Here is a 26051-nt window from a genome sequence, read left to right as displayed (position 1 = left end):
GATGAAAAGTGTGCTAATTTGAGCCAGTCTACGCAGTGCAAGCAAAAACGGGAGCTTGACAAATTCACTTCAGTGTCCCTTTAAGCAGGTGTCATGCCTACGCAGTGAACTTTGTTCTACGCCCTGTCTGGGTCCAGCGTGCTCTGCAGACACGGTCACCAGCCACGCCCGCAACTTCGGCGATCGCATCAAAGCGCCTGCACCGCTGAAACGTACGCTGGCGCCAACATTGTGTCTTTTAACTAAACATGAAGCAAACGATTAACGCGATGCTAAAGAAAACGTGGACGGCCTAGATTATGACTAGAAGGAAGGAATGAAGAAAGACTTTGTTGAATGCCTACAACAGACACAGTGTGTACACTGCGCCCGGACGTAGCCACTCGTCGATCCCGACGGACCACCCCCTCGCTACTCGCTACGGGGTTGGACGCCGCTGCCCTGTAAGGGAGGGCGTCGCCACGCAGCTTTCGCTCCGGTGCTGCTTTTCGAGGGCCGCCAGGACCTGCTGGACGGCTGATAGTTGGGTGTCCTTGTCATAACTGTGCACTGCAAACTAGAAGGCCGACCAATAGAAAAGAAAACCGACAAATCAGTGCCTTTCTTTGAAAGGATGATCTGCGAAGCAGGACGCAGTGCAAGGAGTGCAAAAAAAAAAAAAAACACTTGTAATTTACGATTCAGCATCCTTCCTACCTAATTAGCTGAATGAAAATTAAAGGACTACAGTTTTACTCCCGGGGACGAGGATGGGGTGGTGCATTTCGCTCCCGCGTCGTAGGCATCTTGCTGTCTGTGTAACACACCGACGTGGCAGGTTGCCTCGGGCTGAGAGACGTCCACGTTGAAATCTGCCACCAGTACAACTGGCAGGTCATCGGTGAGTGCGTGAATACCGCCTGCGCGTGTCCCCACTTCCAAATGCCCGCATAAAAATAGCACGGTGAAGAAAGACAGCACGCGTGGCGAGCAGTATGCACGCTTCGCTGTGCAGAGGCGGGGAGAAGGACAGGAGTATCAAGTGCGCATGTAACCACAGTCCTTCCGTAGAGGGTCATGCTTTCCTGTGCTGCACAAAAAACGGGAAAGCCAGCTTGCAAAAAATAAAGTTACACCGATCTCCTGTACAGCAGTCAGCTATGGTTTTTTTAACAGTACATTGCTTTGCCTTCTTTAATGAAGCAGACTATTCATTCGCTGTTTGGTAAAAACTAGCCTAAGCGAAATGGGAAATCACTGTGGTAAAAAGTGTTTTATTTATGTGGTGGACCACAGTTTCCCAGCAGTCAGAATAATCGCAATACAAAACAACTGAAACTGGCCCCAAGCGTGTGCGTGATAGCAAAGTTATTGTGTTGTCAATGAAGTTTAATTTTCTATGTTAAGGGACCGAATTAATAGCTTAGGAAAGACTACTCTATACGAGCATGATAATTATTCCTATACGGTACGATGGAAGCGGATTGTACAAGGGAAGGGAAAGAAGCAATAAAAACAACACTACGGTAGATGCGATTTTGAAGTCTCGGCGCACTGATAAAATCTCTGCATTCTAAATATCTCCCTATTAGCAGTGATGTGCAACTGGGAGGAATACAGGCAACTCTATTTCAACGAAGTGCAAAAATCGACAAGAGACCAAAATGTTATCAGTTCACTCTCATGACGGCTTAGACAGGAAATAACAAAATCGTCAAGTAGTGTCGAGACGTGAGCAATAAAACGTACGCACGAGGAGACCAGTGCTACCATTGTGTACAGTTTTTAAACCCACAGATGGATACCTCCTAACCAAAAGTTGCCGTTGAAGCTTGGAATGCTTTGTTCTACGAAAAAAGCACCCCTTGCCGCTTTCTTGTTCCTTACGGCAAGGGGCGTGGTTAGAGGACATATTTTATTGATTGATTATCCAACTAAACTTGCCGACGCTACACAGGTGATGAGGCGCGACGTAGTGGAGGGCTTCGGATTAATTTTGGCCACCTGTGTATTTTTAACGTGCGTCGAAATTTCGAAAACACGGGCGTTTTTGCTTCTCGCCTCCATCGGAGAAGTGGCCGCAGAGGCCGGGAATCGAACCCGAGTGCTTGTGCTCAGCAGCACAATGCCTTAGCCACTGAGCCATCGTGGCGGTTCAGGACATATTTGTATCCTGGAAAAAGGTTCATCCCGGAAAGACCCTCAGGGCCCGAAAAAGCCATGGTTACAATAACACAAGACTGCCACTACCTCGTAAGTTCTGTTTTTAACACCACTACAATTCATATCCACTATATAGGCAGCCTAATTGTGACACTGCAGATGCTGTGCAGGGCGGAATCGAGGAATGCTGCGCATAGAATAAATTATTAGGACACTTCGGAGGTCTTATCTATTTAAGAAGGGTATATCGGTACACGCATGGGAAATGTAATTGCGCCCATCCGGGTGAGCAATCGAACCTGATAAAAATTAAGATTACGATTACTGGGCAAATTTAACAAGTGGCCGCGTGCGCATGGCGACCCGCAGAAAGAAAAATGCGCCCTAATTTCAGTTTGGCCCGTACCGTTACCACCGCTACGAGATATATGGCGAAAGAAACCGCAGGATTATTGGATGTCTTTTTGGCATAGCAGGGCCCGTGCCTGTGCCCGAGGTGAATAATTAGTTGACCCAGCGAAGCAAAGAGAACAAGTTTCCTTGGAGAGGAGTTTCCTTTTTGGGGCCTCAGTTGGATTATCTTCGAAATTATTGACGGAAAAATTGCTCTCCACAACTGTGTTGGCCTTATCGTCTCTGAAAGTTTTCAGTTATTCCTTGCACACTGCCGATGAACGATTTCCTTCTATGGTTCGTGTATGGAAGCGCTTCCAAAGCTATTCTGATCGCCCGACCGAAGCGGAAAATCGTGAGTTTCTTATTGTAGCAGTGTCCTTTGTAGCCACTGCTTTACCCTTGTGTCGTTTGTACTGCAAAGCAATATATGTCTATTCGAATGAGAGACAGCTGGGCGAGTTGGAAGGGGTTCATATTCAAAAGTTTAACTGCGCTAAAGACAAATACAAGAAAGGACACCGACGAGTGCAGTCTCACAACTGAGGTTTTATTGAAAAAAGCAGAACATATATATGCGCAGTCACATGACGCTTCATATGACGTTGTGGGTAACCGATCAGCCAAGGCCACTCCAAGAACAACAAAAAACAAAAATTAAAAAAGGCACGTGTTCTAAATACAATGGTCACCCGGCTTAGGCTTAGTTCATTTGCATGTTCCGCACAGATAGGCATACTCTTTATCACTAAGTACAACCGACGTATGGCTCACGCATGCGCTATCAAGTCTACTAATATGAAAAGCCTCTATAATAATCTCCCTTTTCAGCGTGCTTTTTTCCCTCGCTAGTACAACAGTATCCATGTCTACATGTCCATCCATGTCTACAGTATCCATGTCTACATGTTGCCTCTTTTGTGTGGGAAAAAGTACATAGGTCAGGGCGGACGCTGTGTGAACAAGAGGCTCCGTGAACATGAGTTGTCCCTCGGTGGAAAGACGCCCTTAGCCACGCACTGCCGCGATTGCCGCGAATGCGTTTCATGTGAACCTGTGTTTGCCGATACTGTTGTACTAGCGAGGGAAGAAAGCACGCTGAAAAGGGAGATTATAGAGGCCTTTCATATTAAAAGACTTGGTAGCGAATGCGCGATCCATACGTCGGTTGTACTTAGTGATAAAGAGTATGCCTATCTGTGCGGAACATGCAAATGAAATAAACCTAAGCCGGGTGACCAGTGTATTTAGAACACGTGCCTTTTTTAATTTTTGTTTTTTGTTGTTCTTGGAGTGGCCTTGGGTAATCGGGTACCCACAACGTCATATGAAGCGTCATGTGACTGCGCATATATATGTTCTGTTTTTTTCAATAAAACTTCAGTTGTGAGACTGCGCTCGTCTGTGTCCTTTCTTGTATTTGTCTTTCGCGCAGTTAAACTTTTGAATATGAAACATATGTCTATCCTCCCCAATTTTTTTTACAGTGTCACGATTTACTCGGCGCCGTTCCAGGGTCCTCCTCACAACCGCTGACACCTCTTTTCCAACTATTTTCCCCCTCACCTCCACCGATGCCCCTTTAGCAAGTTGCGCAGTCAGCAGCTAACGGCGGTAGTGCGGTTATCAGATGATTGCGAAAAATAAAGAGAACCAGGGATGAGCGTAAAAAAAGGCACTCACGATTACTACACTCCCTAATACAAAATTTGTGCGCAGCGCGAGCTGCAGTCTTCTCGGTCGCGGCGCATTTCTGCTGCGTCTCGGTAATTGTTCGCGTGACCAGCGAAAGCACGACTGCGTGGGCTACTCTCCTGCTACCTCGCAGTGCGCCGCCGTCGCCGGCCAGCATGTTGGAAATCGTGTTTGAACCTCCCGCGCAAATATCACTTTGTTCGGATTAGCCCCACACAAGGGAGCAGCGAGCATGTTGTTGCATATTGTGTTGGAGTTTGGGGAAAGTGTCAGGGTGATGGCGCTCCTTGGTGGCGTCGCATGAGACATGTGTGAGGGAAAAGCAGTGGGACAGGCGAAGCCGTAGCCGCACGTGTCGTACTCAACCTCACTCTTCGCAAGACACTTCTCTCCGTTTTCTTTCTTTAGTAGCTGTGGCGTTCGCTCACTCAGTTACGCTTACATAAACAGACGCCGCTCCCGCGAAGCCCAGGTAACGGCTGCCACTAAAACGACCGAAACCCGCAATCGCCGTTTCCGCTCAAATTCCACGTCTCCAAGTAGCTGCGAATCACTCCAGGTAGGAAAGAAACATCCCCAGTTGGAACTCTGGCTTGAGCCCATATTTTTTTCAGCTTGGAAGGCCTTCTGTGCGACATTTTCAACAGTGTCTCTCACGCCTAAGTATGCGCCATCAACGGTTGCCGGTTTATGCGAGCTCATTTTGCGGGAAGGAAAAGGGAGGGGCGTCCACGCACAGCTAGGGTTCATGCCGCTACCGATGAAAAGCCGGTTGTGCTGGTGGGAGATTTAGATATCGAAATTAAGTGGCTCAATGCGGTTAGTCGCCTGCCGCCCTTAAACGAGTGGTTCGGGTGTCGGTTGGTGTGTTACGCAGACATCTTACTCAAACAGTAAGATGCATACGAAGGGGAAGGAAAACAGACAGGTACATGTGTGTACGTGAGAATAGAGCTCAAGTGCTTTCAGGTTTTAAATCGTTATGGAATGGATGCATGCCGCTCGTTTGGAGGAAGAGCAAGAATTGAAGCGTTGGACCAAACACAAGCGCGAATGTGCGCAAAAACAACGGAAAGCTGCTGGCGCCGCCGTTACCGCCTCAACTTCAGCTGGACGAGTAGCGGCGAATTCCTCCCGGATGAACAGCAACTTTCCTTCTTGGAACGCCGGCGTGAGCCAACATCACTTCTTCACAGGGTTTTCAGGGAATATTTTCGACCGCGTCTGTCACTTCTAAGCACGCGCACATGACCGCTTTCTGGTTTATGCGTGCGCAGGTTTGAAGTGGAGAATAGTGGGAGGGAGGAGGGGGAGCGGCGTGCACGTGCCGCTATAGGTTTCATACCCGTACTGGTGGATGGCATGTCCGTTGTGCTGTTGCCAGGTTTAAACGCGCACGTTTAACGGCCCAATGGGACCTGTCCGGAGTCCTTAGTGGCAGAGCGGATTGGGTTTTTGTGTTAAGCAACATTCAGACTACCGATGCAAGAGTCGCATCGTGATCTATGGACGTAAAAAGTGGCATGTCACGCAGTTCGGTTGGCTGAGACGTGAAATAACGCCATTCTATAAAGTTATTACGGCAGTTGCAGCAACAGCTTGAACCCGGCCTTACACAAACAATAAGAAGCTTACGACGCGGGAGGGACGCAGGTAGTTCCGTTTTTATCTGCAAGAACAATGGTTGGATCCTTCAGAAGTTCGTTCAGCTAACTTTCTATACTCGGTGACAACTTAAGAACGGCACCGGAAGTTGCCGCTGTGCCTTATCACCGTAGCTGGGCGGCGCAAGTAGGGCGTTACTGGGCATATTTTGAACATGGCGTGAGCCATTCTCGTGATTTTTTGCACTTAATATGCTTATAAACGACTCCAGTGACGACAAAAAAAAAACTGCGTGAGACAGGGCAGACGATATCACGCATTCATAGCAAACCCCTTTCAAAACGCGCGCGCACTGACGTCACGGGTCCAGCGCTTTGGCGGAGTGATACACTACATGAGGTGGTGCCGTTCTTGAGTTGTAACCGAGTATAGGAAGTATGCTGCATCGCAAATTACGATAAACGTGTTTTGTTTCGTGCACTCTGTGGACTGCGTCCAGCTTTGCAGGTCATCCTTCTTCGCAGAGTGTAAGGGCACAAATTTTTTTCAGAGCTACTTCTGAGTGCGTTTATTGCTGCAGCTAGAAAGATGCCAGCCAATAGCTCTGCCATGGGTTGCGACGCCACTCCAATCCGGCAACGGTAGAGTAGGACGGAAAAATATTTTTATGATAATCCTAGAGAAGTAACACTTGACTTAGATGCTACGCGGTAAGCTCATTTATGCACTAGACGTGCTGGCGAGAAAAAAATGTTTAAATGTTTTGGGATAGTTGTGTATTTAAATAGGTAGGAAAGAGTTTGCCGGGGGCCTTTAGGAGTAACCACATCCAGCGGCAGCGTCGAGTGACGCGAAAACGCAATTCATTAGGGACAGCAAGCAGGTAGTGTGGGCGACACCAACGAGCAAAGAAAAAAATACGCAGGCGACGACAGCGACAGCGACGGGCCGTCGCCGTCGCTCACTTTTGGCCGCCAGAAGCAGCCCACATGCGAGGTAAAGCGACGAGCGACTGAGAAAGGCGGTGTATAGATTTCTTCGCAGCGCTTTCACCCACAGTATCGGCTTGCTGCACCCATTCAGTTTCGTAAACCACGTCGCTGCATGGGGTTATCCGTAAAGTGTGTCTCCACGAATATATTTGTACAGCTAACGAAATCGATCAGGTTTAGGGGAAATCCCCAATGCGGAGTACGTTTCTGCGAAGGAAAGTTTGACATCCACCTGAATGCAACCATAAGGCTACGAAGGAAAGGTATACAGCTTTGTCCGAAACTTCGTCCTGGTCCAGGATTCGAAGTAAAGCTGTAGACTGGGCTAGTTGGTAATTCTTAGTGATCAAATTTAGCGCAGAAGAAACACACGGAACAGAAAGAATACAGATGGACGAGCCCCCACTTCCAACTGATTCTTTATTCACATGACGGCAAATGCATATGCTAGCCTTAGCAGCAACAATAAAAAGAGGAAAACCAAATAACAAAAAAAACACAAATACTGACAAAGAAATAGCGAGTACACCCAACACACGCCCAACATTTTGACAGTCACAGTGGACTGTCGCGTATGGCATCACATTGCAGGAAATGTAGTTCACGGTCAGATAACGCAAAAGACAGTTTACTAATACAGTCATTCCTTTTACGCGCCATCTGATCTGCCTCACTGATTAAGCGCGCTTGCATGTCCTTAATTATCTCGACTACTGTGGTGCCAGTGAACTCCGCAGCCCAACCTCTACAAGCCCGAACATGCTGTGCTATTTCTTTGTCAGTATTTTTGTTTTTTTTTGTAGTTTTTTTTTATCTATGTATTGTTAATGCTAAGGCTGATGGCGTATTCGGTTGGCCGCTCCGGTCCTCTGGCTCGGAGTCGCGAGATGCCATGGCGGCTTGCAATCGGAGTGCGAGAGGCAGCGTACCAACCGAATGCATCGGAGACCTCGGAGCAGCGCGCCTGTAGGGCCACCGTGCAGGCAGCGCCGGAAGCCGCCGGTTAAACCGCGGCGTTTTGTGTCACGTGACCCGCCCTCCCGGCCAGATCGCGCCACGCTCTCACTTCGAAGTTAGAACGGTCTGGAGCGCTCCGAGTCGGAGGATGACGCTCCAAAAGAACCAACCGAAGGTAGTTCGAGCGCTCGAATTGTACCAACCGAACGCGCGGCCGCTTTTCAGAGCACTCCAGAGCGCTCGTAAACGCCCAACCGAATACACGAGAAGCATATATATTTGCCGTCATCTGAATAAACAATCTGTTGGAAGTGAGCGCTCGTCCGTGTGTATTCTTTCCGCCCCGTGTGTTTCTGCTGCGCTACATTTGATCACCAGAATTCGAACCCGGGACCACCGCTTAACCGGAGCAGTCGTTCCACTAACTCAGCTAACAAGGAGGCTAGTCGTTTGTAGCGCGAGAGCGAATTGATCAACAACTCGAAGTGATGGGCAGGTGTTAATCGACCTGATTTAGGGAGAAATTCCCTGCCTTTCCCCGAGGGGGAGAATGTGAAAGTGCGAATGCACGAGTTGAATTTGCGCGGTTCGGTAATGTTCGCGAAAGAGAGATCACACACACACACACAACTACAAAGAAAGAAATATGCATTTATTCACAGACACCTATTTGTGTTGTCGTTGTACTTGATCGCTAGAGCGGATCTCAGCTTTGAAATTTCGTGTCAGTACTCCTTTAAGCGGGTGCATTAGCCCTTCTCACGCCCGATTCCTGGCCAATCCCCCACGTGGGTATGTGCCATGTCAGCGGCCAGGCAGCGCGCGCCCATCTCCCCCCGTTGGCAAGGAAGACGAGGAGATTCCTGGCCAATCCCCCACGTGGGTATGCTATGCGGACATCGCCGGTGGACGCAGGTTCAGGGTCGCTTAAGAAGTGCATTCGCACTTAAAAGAGGAGGTAAACTTTATTTAGCCAAGCTCTGTTACGGGGACGTGGTGGCCGCTGGCTTTAGCCTGGCGGCGACAATGGCAGCCGAAATCCCTAAGGTGGAGTAAGTTTCTGCGAAGGAAAGCGAAGGAAAGCTCTCATTTGCAGCCGTATGGCTGCCTTGAGGTGGATTTCAAACTTTCCTTCGCAGCTAACGAAAGCACGTTCTTTGTACATCTGAACTGTGAAAACACAGTGCTAAGTTTACAAACACAAAGAGAAAGAAAAACACAATACACGAACCGGGAAGCGCATCCGACAGCGTGCGCTTCTGCATGCGGGTATTTTGCGTTTGTTCACCTTGTAACTCTTTTTATCAGCCCAAATAGGCGTAAATACTGACGACATTTATCGAATTAGTAGTGCAATGAGTGGTGTATCAAAAATTTGATTCCTGGCAGTTACGGCACCCAATTATGGGATAATACAGTAAGGAAGGTGGGGAAACAAATATATTGTAGGGGATAAGTGTATTTTCGAGGCAAGAGGGACAATTAAAACGGGCACCGAGCTTAAACCGGACAGATGGATGCTTGGAGTTTATGTAGCGGACAAAAGCACGCGGCTGAGAAATTACTGATCAAGTATACTTCACTGCTCTTCGAAAGGACATTACCTTTTCACGATGTATAACTGGCCGGTTACCGGTCATAAACAAACCGAAAAACACTTTATTATACTAAGTGTAAAATAGTGGAAACGTCGCGCAAGTCGAATACTTGTAAAAGGTTGTAAACACGTGCTGCTTCTCTACGTCAATATCAGAGAAGTGCAATACAAATTTGCGGGTTCTATCGCTTAACGCAGTGACTCTTTTCCGAAATGAAGTCAAAGACGAAAGCTGGAGCTGCGGGAGATGTTCTGTGTATCTACCTTAAGATATCCAAGGTAGGCCACAATACTTTTTAGCCATGACCAGTGCAGTGGCTTGTATACCAGCGCTGGCACGCTGGATCCCAATGTTAGCTGTGTTTAAAATATTTTCCGTCGTTCTCTTATGCCCCGAACATAAAAACGGCTCAGACCTAACACTTCGGTACAGTCTTCGTCAAAATTTTGTAGGCCACGAGGACCGTGGCCGGAGCAGGTGCGCGGCCGAGCAGAGGCGCTGCGCTTGCCGCTGTCGTCTGGTGTCGCGGCTAAACAGAGCGAGGGGAACTTTCAAGCTTGCTTTAGTAGTATGGCCAGTATGGCTGGCCCGATAATTTCAGAGCCGCCGGTTACTCATAGCAGGGGCCCTTCGCTTCAGCGCAGGCATTCTGCGCAGCACTTGCCGCGCAGGACACACTACAAAAGCAAGGGCGAAAGTTCCCCTCGCTCTCTTTACCCGCGTAACCAGCCGGCAGCGGCAAGCGCGACGCCCTTGCTCGGCCACGCATCTGCTCCGGCCATGCTTGCCGTGGCCAACAAAATTTTGACAGAGACTGTAGATTACTAGCGAAATCAGACTATGCTCGGACTATTTCAGGAAAGTTCGCGTTCGCTTGAGATTTCGCCGCCTGTCACCCAGTTACATCTAATCGGTGATTGGATTCCGCATTTCGCTTGCGCTGAAACACGCGCAGACGGCACAGCGGGCGGGCCGAGCTCTGTGATAAGGCAGGCTGATAGCAGCTTTTCCACTCAAGCAGCTTTCATAAGAGCAGCAAAGATAAAAGAGTAAGCACCACCAATGGTGATTGTAGCCGCTTTTATCTCCCACAGCTCTGTACGCGACAGTTGGCGTTAGCCGTTCAAGGCGTGCAGCGACAAGACCTCTTTTATAGGCGGTCTTCGCGATGGCCTCCGCCGGCGCGCAGTACACAGTGTTCGGTTTCGACAGCCGCATAGACTGGAAGCCTACCGTGTTCGTAGACGGCTTGCCAAAGACTAGAGTGTGCAGCGCTTGCGGTCTGGTTTCCGCAAGGATAGCGCTGTTGCCCTGCAGCCATCTCCTCTGCAGCAGGTGCTACGTCAGCAGCGGTGACGAAGAACGCAACCACTGTCCTCTGGATAAAGATGTCTGTCAACCAGACGACGTCATCTGGTCAACGTTCACCCGAGAGAAACTGTTTGGGCGTAAGGTAGGTGGTATGCATTCATCATTTCTTCCACTCCCCCCCCCCTCCACCCCCTCAAAAAAAAAAAAAATATAGGTACGTTCAGAAGCACGACTTGTTCGGTGGTTGTAATGGTGCACATGAACAATGGACGGGCTGTTCGTCGAAAGACGACCCATACTAGGGCATATTGAAAGGGCGATTCGTCGCAGTACAATTGGTCGCGTAGGGCAGTTCGCCATCAGTTTATTCGTTGAAGAAAAACTTTGTCAACTTTAAACCACAACAGATTTTTCGAGAGAGGGCATTGAACGTGTATGCGTAAGAGATAAAAGTTCATCATCATCATCATCACCATCATCATCATCATCATCATCATCATCATCACCACCAGCCTATCTACGCCCACTGCAGGGCAAAGGCCTCTCCCATTATTCTCCAATTACCTCGGTCCTGTGCCAACTGTGACCAATTTATCCCCGCAAACTTCTTCATCTCATCTGCCCATCTAACTTTCTGCCGCCCCCTGCAGCGCTTGCCTTCTCTAGGGATCCACTCTGTTACCCTTAATGACCAGCGGTTATCTTGCCTTCGCATTAAATGCCCTGCCCACGTCCATTTCTTCTTCTTAATTTCCACTAATATGTATTTAACACCAGTTTGCTCCCTGACCCACTCCGCTCTCTTATTGTCCCTTAATGTTGCACCTATCATTTTCCGCTCCATTGCCCGCTGAGTCGTTCTCAATTTAAGTTGAATCCTCTTAGTGAGCCTCCAAGTTTCTGCCCCGTAGGTGAGTACCGGTAAGATGCAGCTGTCATACACTTTATTCTTCAGCGACAATGGTAGGCTACTATTCATTATCTGAGAATGTCTGCCATATGCGCCCCACCCCATTCTGATCCTTCTAATTATCTCTGCCTCATGGTTGGGATCTGGGGTCACAACTTGGCCTAAGTAGATATATTCGCTTACCACTTCCACTGCCTCGCCACCTATATCAAACCGCTGTGCTGTCCCAAAGTTATTGATCATTACTTTAGTTTTCTGCATATTAGTTTTCAGTCCCATGTATCTACTCTGTTCGCCCAGTGCGGAAAGCATGCTTTGCAATTCGTCCCCCGAGTTACTTAGCAAGGCAACGTCATCAGCAAATCTGAGGTTACTGAGGTATTCTCCATTAACCCTGGCTCCCACCTGTTCCCAATCCAACGTTCTAAATACTTCTTGTTAACATGCTGTGAATAGCATTGGAGAGATTGTCTCCTTGTCTGACACCCTTCCTTATAGGTAATTTACTGCTCTCCCTATGGAGGATGATGGTAGCTGTAGACCCATTGTAGATATCCTCTAGTATTCTTACATAATGTTCATCTACCCCCTGGTTCCGTAATGCCTGAATGACTGCTAGGGTTTCGACCGAGTCAAATGCTTTCTCATAATCTATGAAGGCTATATATAGGGTTTTAGTGTACTCAGCGCACTTCTCTATCACCTGATTGATCGTGTGAATGGGGTCCATTGTTGAATAATCTTAGCGGAACCCTGCTTGTTCTTTAGGTTGACTGAAATCTAAGGTTGCAGAAATTCGGTTAGCGATTACCTTGGTAAATACCTTGTAGACGACTGACAGTAAGCTGATCGGCCTGTAATTTTTCAAGTCCTTCATGTCGCCTTTCTTATGGATTAGGATGATGTTCGCGTTCTTCCAAGATTCCGGTACCATTGCGGTCATTAGGCATTGCGTATACAGGTTTGCCAGTTTTTCAAGGACAATTTCTCCGGCATCCTTCAAGAGGTCTGCTGTTATCTCATTCTCACCAGGTGCTTTGCCCCCTTTCATTTCTTTCAAAGCCTTCCTTACTTCTTCGGTCGTTACTGGTGGGATGTCTATCTCCTGTGAACTACTGTCTCGTTCGGCATTATCCTGTATGTCCTGGCTACTGTACAGATCCCTATAGAACTCCTCGGCCACTGTGACTATTTTATCCCTATTTGTGATGACATTGCCTTGCTTATCCTTAAGTGCATACATCGGATTTTTCCCCACGCCAAGACGTCTCTTGACTGCTTTCAGGCTACCTCCGTTCTTTACAGCGTATTCGATCCTCTGGTACTTATAAAAGCGCACGGTACTTATAAAAGTTCAGACGCCTCCCAATAAAACTCTATTAAAAAAACCCCGCAGGAGAGGCTGCGGTTCACTCGGCCAGTCTTTTCACCCAAGGCCGAAAGTTCGTAGTTCAGTGAGCTTGTAGCTTCCAGAACAAACTTTCAAGACTAACAAAATAATGTTAACCAGTTCAAGGCTATAAAGTAACTGGTCAAAGCTTTTCTTGCAATCGCCATGGAAATCTCGAGGACTGAAAGAGGCGGGAAAATGCGGGATCGCGAAGAATTTGTGCATACTGTGAAGCAAAAGACTGAGCAAAGGATGTTCTGGATATGTCAAATGAGAGGGACCTGTAAAGGGAAGATCGTGACTTGCGTCTCTAATCTCGGCGTTGTTAAATTGACAGACGACCACGACCATGCTCCACACCCAACCGAGGTTAGCTGTCCAAGAATCCGTTAAGAAATGAAGCTCATCGCAGGTTGAAATGCAGGAATATTCGTTCGTGTGTTTTGTCACGAGAGCACTACAGATAGATGTGTGCAGAGGAAGCACCGTGCCATTCGATTTGCCGATGTTCGCTTGTGGACGTCACCTTGTTTATTCTTTCGACGCTTGCGTACTTTTCGAGTTTCTGCGGAGCTCTTCTTGATTTTGGATAACAGGACTACCAGCGGCCCGTGAGGCTCCCAAATTTTTAGTAATACAGCGGGAGCGGCGAACGATCGGCATGTCAGCGCCTTATGAGGGTGTTCACCGGTGAAATACGCGAGACTGCCCGCACGCGCATAAACCTATCTGCTGTGTGGAGCGTCGTCGGCTACGCTGTTCTCCTCAGGGCAACACATTCCCGGTGTTCCTTGTCTTGCAATGCCGTTTCGCTGCCGCCAAAGGTATCTAAGCAGCGTGGGGCACAAGATTGTATTTTTACCAAAGTTTTTATTTACAGCATTATATCGCGCAGCAGCCCGATGCCATTCCGGCCAAAAAACCCCGTCCTGTTCTACTTTTATTTATCTTTTCAGTGGCATTCCTCAGGCTGCGCGGGGCAAGTGATCTGAAAGAACAATCAAACGCACATTTTATATGCGCATGCGCTTCAAATAACCACGTTTCTCGTGAACAAAGTCATTCAGACGCAGTGGCAGGGGGTGCACCACTCTCAAGGAGAGAGAGAGTAGCAGACGACACTCATACAGCAGATAGTGCTATGCGCGTGAGCGTACTCTCGCCTATTTGCTACTGAACACCGTGATAAGGCGCTGACATGACGATTGGTCATCGCTGCCGCTATATTATTAAACATTTGGGAGGCTGTACTTGCAAAGAATGATGAATATCGTTTTCGTGACCTGTCGCGTCCATTAAAACACCCGCTGGGTTCATTCTGAGAAGGCGCGAGGTATTTGCCTATTAATAAACTGGTGCTGTTAGTGTGCACTGTGCCCATGCTGTGTCTTCGCCTAAGTCTGTTGTTTCACGCAGTAGCAGAATTAGCCAGCACCGACAGGCTAAGTTTTGTTTTTTGAACCAATTCTTCGAAGCGACGCATCGTCATTTCGACAAATCACCCTGTTAGCATTGCTCTACTTCGAGTTGCCGTTTTACGAATCGCCATTCGACTATTAGTTCTAGAGCCCAAATAGACGTTTGAACTTGGCGACTGTTTGAAAGCGGAACTTTTCATTTCTATGGTGATCGCAAGTACTTGCAGTGCCAACCAACCAGTAGAAGTTTAATCGCTTTTTTTAGAAATTGGGGGAGGGGTATATTCCGGGTCCTATGGCATTATATTGAACTAATTCAACAGAATAGTATTGGAATGATTTCGATTGAAAAAAATTACCCGCCGCCGTGGCTTAGTGGTTAAGGCGTTGTGCTGCTGATAACGAGGACGCGGGTTAAATTTCCGGCCGTGGCGGCCGCTTTTCTGATGGAGGCGAGAAGCAAAAACGCCCGTGTGTTCGAGATTTTCGCGCACGTTAAAGATCCCCAGGTAATAACAATTATTCCGGAGCCCTCCCCTACGGCGCGCCTCATCACCTGAGCAGCGTCGGCGCGTTAAGCGCCACAATCAATTAATCATTGGAAAAAATTTATTGAGTCCCGCAGAACGGACGCGCGCACGTTGACCGGGCATAAGTCGTCCTCGTGGCGGTTTGGTGGCTCGGTTTCCTTTTTGTCGCCGGAGGTTAGGGCTCGTGCCTTACAGTCTCCATGTGACGGCAAGGTCGGACCGTTAAGCTTTGGCGACCGAAAAGAAAGGACCGAGCCACGAAACTGCCACGAGAACGACTTAGGCCCATGAAGCAGCGGCAGCCCTTATTCCCGCCCAAATGTTACAACAGTAAGGGCTGTATCGATGGCCGCCGAGAGGTCCATTTTCTGTAGAGCAGGCGCCTTTTATGATGCTGGTGTGCAAGCAAATTACTACTGTTTGGATGCGCTCAAGAGATTCTTCTTGGAAGTACTGTGCGCAGAAGCTTCTGGCCACTGGTAACGCAAAAGTTTGCGTTGAGTTTTTATACGAATAAAAACTTCGCAAGTCTTGTGGTTAGGGTGAACATTGTGCAATAGCCTACACCACAGTGTGGTCCACTGTTAAAGGGAAGCGGCGAGTGCGGGGCTGACGTGCACTGCGACGTGCCGGCGCCGAAAATTAGGTATTCTCGGAAATTTCGCACGGAAATTTCGCACTCAAAGGTGGAAATAAAACGGTGCATTTCCGGCTGTTGATTGAACATAAGCGCACTTCATGGCAATGTCCTTTCCTTTTTGATACATGATACGCTTGATACAAGATATTTTTATGCGTAATACATAATACGCCTGTTTGGTCAAGTGTCGCCCGCTGCCACGTACCACCTTAGGCGGGGAAGCTGTATAGTATACTATATACCCACCGCGGTGGCTCAGTGGCTAAGGCGTTGTGCTGCTGAGCACGAACGAGGTCATGGGTTCGATTCCCGGCCGCGGCGGCTGCTTTTCTGATGGAGCCGAAAAGCAAAAACGCCCGTGTGTACGAGAATTCGGCGCACGTAAATATCCCCAGGTGGTCAAAATTAATCCGGAGCCGTCCACTACAGCGCGCCTCATCGCCCGCGTTGCTTCGGCGCTTTGAACCCTACAATAAATTAATCAATGTATAGTACTACTGTTCCTAGTTCGTTCCCGCTTAAAGTCATCAGAAACTAAATCTTGGTTGTTACCCACAGCTCGCCGTGTTTGCCTGACTGTATTTAGTGGCGGAGACATAGCATTGTGCGATAGCGGAAACAATATCAGAGGAATGCGTAACCGAATAGTTTGCGAGCTGTGCGGAACCGCTATATTTCAGGAAACCGCTATATTTCTGTATTTTCCTGAGGTTAAGCTACTACTGTGCTAAAAGGGCAGGGTATAACAAACAATGTTCGGCCGGTAGAGGGCTTACATATTTATTACCAGACACCAAGAAATAAAGGAGACTGAAAAAAAGTGCACTTATTTTCAAGCTATAGCCGAGGGTACAGTCTAGCTTTGGTTCTTGCATTCGGTTGCGGAATTGCTCAGTTCTGGCAAGCTGAGCGGAACGGATCCACGCCGTGGCAGACGACGCACTGCTGCTCCTGCCTCTTGCGGTCAGCGTGCATGGGTCGTCTTTTCTCCGATTCTCGCTACTTCTCGGCGCCGGCCCTTCGCCGAGCGTTGCGGCTGCGTGCTCGCCGGTTCCCTTTAACAGTGGACCGGACTGCATACTTCAGTGCTCATCCGTTGCCCACGATTTGCCGTTAACGTTGTTGGCTTCATGTTCCCACGTTTTAGGTTGCCCAACAAGGTTGCAGCTGAAATGGTCCCTACTGTTTCAAGTAATTGGAGCCAGATTTATTCCTCTAATAAATGAACCATATTTGAAATAACCCCCGCAGAGCGCAAAATAGAAACACGGATCCTGAGATCTTACAGCAGTATTTTATGTAAAGCAGTTTAAATACGGCGAAAAACGAGCAGCAAGCACTGTATTGCATGAGGTCAGTCAAATGACTCACACAAAATCATGTCAAAATATGTCGCAACAATCAAGATTTACCGCTCCACAGAATGAACGTAGATGTATCCTTCGTACTTTGCTGAGTCCAAGCAAAACCTCGGCATGATGTGCGAGCCCCAATGAAGGGGTATGACACCGTCTGCCGTTACGAGACTTTGTTTTGGGACGTGCGGTATTCTCATGCACGGCCTACTTAGTTTGCAAGCTCCCGAGGCTTCTGGGGGTCGTCTTGCATGATTATCCTTTTATGGGTTGCATTGGAGACCGCTTCTCCCGCAAAACTATCAGTGTCAGGAACCTGAAAACTAACCCATGCAGAGTACGGCGGTTCTAAGAAACCTCTTGTACGACGGTACAGCATCGAACCACCAGTTCTGTCAGAGGTCTTTCATGGTGAGAGGTATCACCTACTCCCTATGGACAGCTTGTATCGCAGATGCCAAGTCAACTTTTGCGATGTCGAAAAGGGGTGTGAAAAAGTGGTACTTTGTGTGGCTCCATTCTAGGTAAGAAAGGAGGCATCAATGGTAACAAATATGCAACACCCGCTGCTAGTTGCATGGAGCTATTGCCGGTTGGGATTCTCTTTATAGGCTTCTGATTTGGCTTTTTTAAATTTTATTTGCAGATTCAGTGCTGGAACAGGAGCAACGGTTGCGACGCCGTGCGGCCAGTGTGCGAGATCGTGGATCATTTCGACGACTGCCAGTACCACGCAATCAGCTGCTTCCGCTGCAAGCAAAGCATGCCGTACAAAGAACTCGCTGGACATCTGGACGCAAACAACTGCACTACTCCAGAAGCCAACACTGCAAGCAGCGGGCATGGAGTTCCGGATGCAACCATCACCCTATTTTCACAAGCAATCGGAGAGCTTCGGGACAACCTGTCGGTTTTGCAGGCTTGCGTTCATGAAACGAAAGAACTTATCTCTGGCCACGTTCAGCTTTCCAGAGAGCGAGCGGCTACTGACATGCTTGTCGCTGAATCGTTGCAGACATTGGACAATACACTTAAAGAAAGCATTGGCCAGAGCCAGGCTGGTGTATCTAGAACAACCGAGGAAACAACACTTTTGCGGAACAGCATCAGCGCCTCCATGAACGCGTTAACTGAGGTGTTAGTGCTAGTAAAAGAAATGAAAACTTCGTTCGACAACTGCGCAGGAAATACGACTGAAATATCCGAAGCCTGCCGGAATCTCCAGCAAAACCTAGACGGCTTGTCTGCCTCCACGACCAAGGAGTTTGGAAATACCGGAAGAAGGCTTGAAGCGCTAGAGAGGATTGTTCAGCAGCGCGTGAACGACGAACTGGATATCAAGGACAGCTTGAAACTTTTAAATAGTGAGGTTTGCGAAAAGCTTTCTGTTTTGGTTAGCGGTTCCAAAGCTATTCTGCGAAATACCCTCAGCATTTCTCAGCCTCTTACATGGACCGTTGAAGGGTGGTCGGAACTAAAAAAAGAAGCTTCCAGGAAGGGTGTAGCGATAGCTCTGGTCGAAAATCCTACCTATTTCTATGGATATTCGATTCTTCCGGGGATAATATTAAAGAAAGGCGATGGAGATTTAAGCCTTCATTTGTGTTATCACATATGCCAAGGACAGTATGATACGCTCCTTGCGTGGCCAATCAAAAAGAGTCTGAAACTGTGTGTTCTTGATGCAGAGGGAAAAGAACTTCCTTTGTGCGCCAAATCAAACACTACAATGAATTCTTTTGAAGAATTCAACATGCCTGTCAACCCCAAAAGCGGAGCCCTTTGGAGTACGCAGTCTATAAATGTAAGTTACATTCAGCAACAAGGATCTGTGCAAAATGACAAGGTCTCTTTGAAATTGACAGTGTCATCACTGTAGGAACCCAATGTTCTCGTGCAACTGAGCGGTGAAATGCAAAAAATGCATGAAGGGAAGACAGTACATGAAGGGAAATAAATAAATGCATGAAGGGAAATAAATTTATACATTGATTTCTTTTGCGGTTTTTGCCTCCTGAAGACCGACAAACGTACGACATCTTTTTACTCCAAGGGCGAGTATTGATGTCAAGTAGGTGTTTCGGCCTATGTTATCCCGTATGCCAAGAAGACTGCCCTCTGCTGCGCAGTGCGTCGTATATAAAAGGCCGCACGAGCTTGTTTTTAATTTCCATGAGTGAAACTTAAGCGCAATTTTTTTTTTAAGTTTCACTTTCGCTTAAGTTTCACTCATGGAAATTGCGAACCAACTAGCTCGTCTCTCCATTTTGCTTGTTTTTAAGACTGATAACACAGACTTTACGCCGCATGTCTCTAAACTGAAACCCCGACAATATCCGCAAAGACACTGGTCAGTTTAAGTTATCAAAGTAACTGACGTCGACTAAGATAATAGAGGAGCAAGTACATTTTTGAAAATCCAAAAACCTTGAACCGGTAGGAAGCCAAACCTCATTTACTGTATTCGAGGAGCGAGTAATTGTCGCATGAATCAAGGGCGTTTCGATGCGGGGGTGGAGACTCTTTTCACGATCAGTAATTAATTGAACAATCCCGGAGTCGGATTTTTCTGTAGCTGTGACGTTCTGTAGAAGTATAAGACGAAATGAAATAAAATGTTACTGTGTGTATTGATGTAGGGAATTGGACTGGCCTAATTTCTAATAGAACGTGCGGTATGAACAATTTCACAAAAATACTCCAATCAGTCGCATACACGATATTATCTTCGGAGGAGGCCGGAACCCATTTTGACTCTTTGGAAAGGATAGGGAGAACGAAGAAACATTGATTGATTGTAGGTGAAATAATGGCCATAAAGCTCACTGAAAAGTATCATAATACCTTGATTGATTGTGGGGTTTAACGCGCCGACGCTACGCAGGCGATGAGGCGCGCCGTAGTGGAGGGCTCCGGATTAATTTTGACCACCTGTGGATTCTCAATGTGCACCGAAATCTCGTACACAAGGGCGTTTTTGCTTTTCGCCTCCATCAGAAAAGCGGCCACCGTGGCCGGGAATCGAACCCGCGACCTCGTGCTGAGCAGCGGAACGCCTCAGCCACTGAGCCACCACGGCGGGTAGAACGAAGAAATAAAAAAGACTAAACATATACAAACCAGATATCAATTCAAAATAAACAAAATTTTGGCATGCGCATGGTGCAATCGACATAACCTACAGATAGTGTGGTAAATATTTTTTAGGGGCATTGCAAAATCATTGTTAGTTGCATTGAAACAGCAGGTGCCAAATTTACGCATGCCTTGTACATTCGGTCCTTGTTATCCTGAATAAAGCTAATTACTTCTTCGGAATTGCGTACCAAAAAAGGATCACGAATTGGCAGCAATTTCAGTTTTTTCTGTAGAAATAATGTCACATTCTGTAACCACGACCCTTTTCTGAAACGATAACACGAAACGGGCAACCATCTTTGTGCGTTTTGGCCCTAAAATAGCTGCAGTCCCACACTTTCTGCAGTCCCACTATCGCCCTCACAGACAAAGAATGTAGATTCCTAGTGCAGTAAGCCCCACCCTGGTAATCTTTGTCTCGTTTCCACACTGATCTTGCGATTACAAAATGGGCTTGTGTTTTGTGTTGATTGTACATCGTGCCCCGTAAGTAGATTAACGTGTAAATAAACGTAAAGTCAGTATGATGCCACGCTCTCGCTCTCTCAAATGTTCACGTGTTAACTTAATGTTTCCATCTTTTTTCCTTTTTGTTGTTTTTGCCCATGTTTGTATAAAAGCCACTGGCCTAAGCAATAAAACTCAGTTGTTATTCAGCGCCGTGTTTGTGCCCTCTTCTCATTGTCTCGTGTCGTTAACGCATTACTATGACCATGTTCCAACTCGCCCAGCCTTCCGTTTTAGTTACGTAATTTTTCTTTGATTTTCTCATCGTGCATGAAAGAAACAAGAAGCTTAAACGCAGAGATGATTCAGTGCCGGAGAAATAATCAAGAAGTCATCCAGTATTGGTTTATTTATTTTTATTTTAATACCTCAAGGGCCTCCGCAGTGGAGGCATTACATGAGGGGTGGTACAAAAAATACACTTGGTACGAGCATAGAAGGGTGACATGAGCTCCATGATAACAACAACAAAAAATATGCACAACGTCGGTTCGAAAAAATGTACAAGAATATAAAATTCAGCGGACACGGAAATAGTATTAATATGCAATGCATTAGCGGTAAGGCTGAAACGCAGATACGATGAAAAACAACGCATAAAAAAGAATAAGCTGGAAATAGCAATCATAAAGCGAAGGGCATCAAACAAAGAAACGGCACTAATATATCACACAATCCCGGGCGCTGTAAGCGACGACTTGAACAGGTCAAGGCTTCTTAATTGGACCACGTGATCTGGAAGATTGTTCCATTCCTTTGTAGTGCGAATAAAAAATGACTCCGCAAATGTGTTAGTACGGGGGCGAGGGTGTGTCACCTGCAGTTGATTACTGCTTCGGCTAGATACATGGGGTTTCGGCACGATGTAATTGTTGGGTGATAAAGAATGATAAAACCGGTGAAATAATGCCAGCCTCGCGAGCTTGAGGTGGTGGCTGAGGGCAGGAAGAGCTAAGCGTGATTTCAGGTCTGTGACACTAGTAAATGATGAGTAGTCCGAGAAAGTGAATCTAACGGCGCGTTTTTGAATTGATTCTATGTTATCGGTCAGGTACTTCTGATGCGGATCCCATATATCGGCTGCATACTCTAATTTAGGGCGGATTAGGGTTTTATAGGCTTTCAGTTTTAAGTGAAAAGGAGCAAGTTTCATTGCACGCTGCAGATACCCAAGAGATCGACTAGCGCTGGCGATTAACTTGTTTATGTGGACGGTCCAGGAGAGATCATTCTTGATGTGAACACCTCAGTACTTATAATACTTTGTGGATTGTAAAGGGGAGCCTGACAGAGTGTAATTAAAAGTTAACGGACTCCCGCTTCGTGAAAAATACATTAATTTGCACTTGGAAACGTTTAGTGACATGTGCCAACTTTTACACCAGTTTGCAATAGTAATTAGGTCGGGTCGTAAGTTAGGTTGGTCTTGGTTACAAGTAATTTTGGCATACAGCACACAATCATCTGCAAAGAGACGAATGTTGTTAGTAATGTGGGAAGGCAGATCGTTAATATAAATAAGAAACAGCAGCGGGCCAAGTACCGTACCTTGTGGCACGCCGGAAAGAACAGGGGTTGTGTTAGATTGCGCGGCATTTACGACGACGAATTGCTTTCTTGTTCTGAGGAAGTTTTATACCCAGTTGAATACAAATGAATCTAGATTTAGCAGCGATAGTTTGTACATTAGACGGCGATGAGGTACCTTGTCGAATGCTTTTTCGAAATCAAGGAAAATTACATCTGTTTGGATATTGCTGTCGAGATTAACGTGTAAATCATGAGTGAAGGCGGCAAGTTGTGTTTCGCACGATAGTCCCTAACGAAACCCATGCTGTGAGATAGAAAGGAAGTTATTGCACTCGAAGTGATGTATGATATGCGTGAAAATTATATGTTCCATAATTTTTGATGGAACGGATGTTATTGAGATGGGTCGATAGTTCAGAGGTGATGATCTGTTGCCACTTTTAAAGGTAGGAACAATCTTCCCTAGTTTCCATTTAATGGGAACGCAGCTAGATGACAAGGACTGAGAGAAGAGCAAAGCAAAAATGGCACTGACAGGAACGTGAACATTTTTCAGGATTTTGGAGTTTATTTCGTCTGGTCCGGTGGCGGACGACAGTTTCATATTTTTAATTATGTTAACAATTCCTCTGCGCGTGATAGAAATCGGGGGCATCGGTTCTGAAATTACTGGTTGTGACGAGAGGGAGGGGTTCATATCTGTTTCTGTCGTGAATACTGAAGAAAACGCCTTGTTCAGTGTGATAGCAGTGTCACTATCGGTTAGTTCATCATTCTTGTCGTCATAGAGCCTTATCGTGGTTGGAGGAGATGGGTTGACGGCCTTCCAAAATTGCTTCGGGTTATTTTTTAACATATTTGTTAGTGTTATCTCGAAGAAGTTTTGCTTGGCAGCGCGAATGGTTTTTGAAAGCTTTTTTACCGCACTTTGGTATGCTTGCCACGTGGGCTGATCATTTCTTGCCTTTGCTTTCCTAAACAATCTTTTGTTTCTACTTATTTCCTTTTTAATTGAGTTAAGGAACCATGGCGCTGACTGTTTGCTTTGAATAGGTACCGTTGGAACACATTTGTCAATTAATTCTTGCATTTTATCCGAAAACAGCCTCCAGTTTTGTTCTACTGAGCGGTCGCAATAACCTTGCTCGAAAAAAGGATAGAATTCTTCGAGTTCAGCGGTAAATCTTTCATAGTTGCCTTTTTCATAAAGTTTAATTTGCTTCCTCCTCGGTTTTTCTGTCGGAAATGATGATTGAAAAATGGCAAGATAACTTTATGATCGCTAATTTCCTTTAGGTAATGTACTGCCTGGATACAGCTTGGGTCGGACATGAGGATCAAGTCAAGAATGTTGGCAGTCTGAGTGGTCTTTCTCGTAGCTTGGGTTATTATTTGCGTTAATTGAAAATTTTGAAGTGTAGCTAGGAATTGGCTGGACTCCCCAGTGGTTCCATTGAATTGATTAGACGAGTCAATAGCAGGGTAGTTAAAGTCGCCGCATATTATTAAATTTGCTGCGGGGTATTTTTTTTCGAATAAGGTCAAGGGAATCATTAAAGTGCGTGCAACAATCGGCATCTGGTTTTGGGGGGCGATAGCACGTTCCGATAATAGTGAGGTTTGATCGGGTTCAGTAAGCTATGTAGATTATCTCTAGGGGGCTTTGTAATTCTATTTTGAAGTGATAAATTGAATTTTTTATTCCAATTAGAACACCCCCACCTCGGTTTAGTAAGCGGTCTCTACGGTAAAGAGCAAAACCGGGCAAGCACGGAGCAACTTCTGAGTCGGCAATATGTGATGAAAGCCATGTTTCTGTAAGAATGACGAAATCGCAATCAGCTGATTGGATTACGGCGGAAAGTTCTTCGCGCTTGGGAAGAACGCTACGAATATTGGTATAAAGAATCGAGTATGTGACGTCAGTAGTAGATATAAAGGCATTCTGCGGCGGGTTATGGAGGGGTGAATGTGGCCGATAAGGTTTTGAGATATTTTTCTTTTGCTAGCTACCCCGTTCTGTCGTTTCTTTCACCAATTTATGCACAGTGTCATAGTAGTATGTTTTCTTTCCAATGATCAGTTTTTTGTAGCGTAATTTAATGGGCGCATTCCGTTCACGAGCGAAGCGAATTAGCTCACGAGGAACGGAACGCGTTGCGAAACAGAAATCCTCAGATATGCTTATACTTGTGCCTTTGAGCGTGAAGGCTTTAGATAGCACATCATCCTTAGTTTTATAAGAAGAGAAATTTACAATTATCGGACGAATTTTGCCAGTGGCGACTCTGCCGATACGACGCGCTCTTTGAATGCCCTTCGGTTCCAGTGTTATTTTCAAAGTGTCTCTGCAAATATTGGTTACAAGTTTTTCGCTGTCTGCCCAAGATTCCGACTCGCCTTCTTCGACGCCGTAGAAGACAAGATTGCAGCGACGCGACCTGTTGGTGCGGCAGCAGTATGTTAGGGCCACGCGTAGAAAAAAAATATGTTGAAGTTTGTAACAATAAAGGAACCAGCGCTGGCCAACCTCGGGGCAACACCATGGACACGGTCAGGCAGGCGCGCACCGCTTTCGTAAAAAAATGTGGTAGATGCCTATTTCATAGGAATCGGTAAAACACGAAAGTGAAATGTGCCTTCACAGGATCAGGTGGATGTTTATTCCGCAACGATATGAACTTGCACATTGCAATTAATAGTTGGTCGGTATGAAACCGTAAGACACGTCAATATTAGACACTGGATTGCACGCGCCGGAGTAGTGCGTAAACCTGAATGAAACTATACACGCTCGCAATCCATGTGAATGAAACCTAACGTGTTGGCAGCGAATCGTTTGGTGAACTCACGGTCCGCTGCAGCGAAAGAGCGTGATTTGCGGGGCCGTCTTGTAGGTGCGCTTGGTGGCGACGACCAGCTGGTGCGTCGCTTTGGCAAATGTGCGACCACTGCGTTCCTGCTCCGTGGAGTGTACGGCAGATGGTTTCGTTGCGACAAGCTCAGCTGGCGCCAACTGTCGGCGCTAATTAGCAACCTGATGCACTACTTTGCTTCACCTCTCCTAGAAGGCAGCACCATCTAAATAAATGATGTACAGTTAAACCTGGATATAACAACGTTGACGGGAATTCGCATTTTTTCGTTACTTCCAGGTTTTTGTTACATGCAGGTTTCGAGTTAAAGCTCGCGGAAATGAAGCAGAAACGAAACCAATATGCTAGGCATCAGTGATGCTGAACTCACCCTTGTTCAAGGATATATTTCACACTGACAAACTGCGCGATTTGCGCTTGACAAACGTAACTAAGTATCACTTTTGCGTTTTGGTACTTTTCGGTGTTTTAACGCGATTCAAGAACCAAACTTATGCTGAAAGGGCGCCTTTTCGCGAACTTCATGCCCTTTTCTGCAGCCCAAATTGTTGAAGGGATGCTAGCTGGGACACTGTACGGGGCGGTGACATTATTCTTCTCGCCGGCGGAGACGGCATTTAAAATTGTGAGCTTGTCTTGAAAAGACAAAGCTTTCCGTATTGAGGCAACAAAAATCATACACGAACCCATACCACAGACATCAGGGGACACGCGACTACACGCCGAAAGGCAGACCTAGCACCTAACCGACACCGCACTAACACGTGGAAACGCACGAGAGATTGCGGTGCGTGTGAAATTCATAAATTAGTGCATTTCGCCAGCCGATTTTTCAAAAAAAGGGCAAGAAACCATGACTCATCAGCGTAGCGAATTCGTTGCATCCTGTTTAACCGTCCCAACTCCTTCGCTAGATAGAGGTCGCGAATACATGGGCTTCAAGAAGGCAGAAATGGGGAATTTAAAAACTTCGTTAAATCCAGGAATTCGTTACATAGAGGGTCGTTACATCCAGGCTTAACTGTATGGCGCGTTCATACAGCTGTCTATACTTCACCTAATAG

General features: G+C 46.7%; 2 protein-coding genes across 2 annotated transcripts in view; both read left to right on the top strand.

The window, feature by feature from the left end:
• LOC144158819 (TNF receptor-associated factor 3-like) overlaps positions 1 to 26051 on the top strand; it is a 323737-nt gene that overhangs the window by 69805 nt on the left and 227881 nt on the right. The gene's annotated exons all lie outside the window — the stretch shown is intronic.
• On the top strand, positions 10248 to 18922 carry LOC144158821 (TNF receptor-associated factor 6-B-like). The gene is made up of 2 exons (XM_077689980.1): positions 10248 to 10835; positions 17583 to 18922. Exons 1-2 carry the CDS (start codon positions 10551 to 10553, stop codon positions 18813 to 18815), a joined length of 1518 nt encoding a protein of 505 aa, XP_077546106.1. The 5' UTR covers positions 10248 to 10550; the 3' UTR covers positions 18816 to 18922.

This window comes from Haemaphysalis longicornis, unplaced genomic scaffold (assembly GCF_048455015.1).
Source record: "Haemaphysalis longicornis isolate Haplotype H1 unplaced genomic scaffold, Haemaphysalis longicornis Haplotype H1 scaffold_10, whole genome shotgun sequence".
NCBI classification, from domain to species: domain Eukaryota; kingdom Metazoa; phylum Arthropoda; class Arachnida; order Ixodida; family Ixodidae; genus Haemaphysalis; species Haemaphysalis longicornis.
Note: the sequence above shows the minus strand (reverse complement) of the source record. Positions and strands in the feature narration are given on the sequence as shown.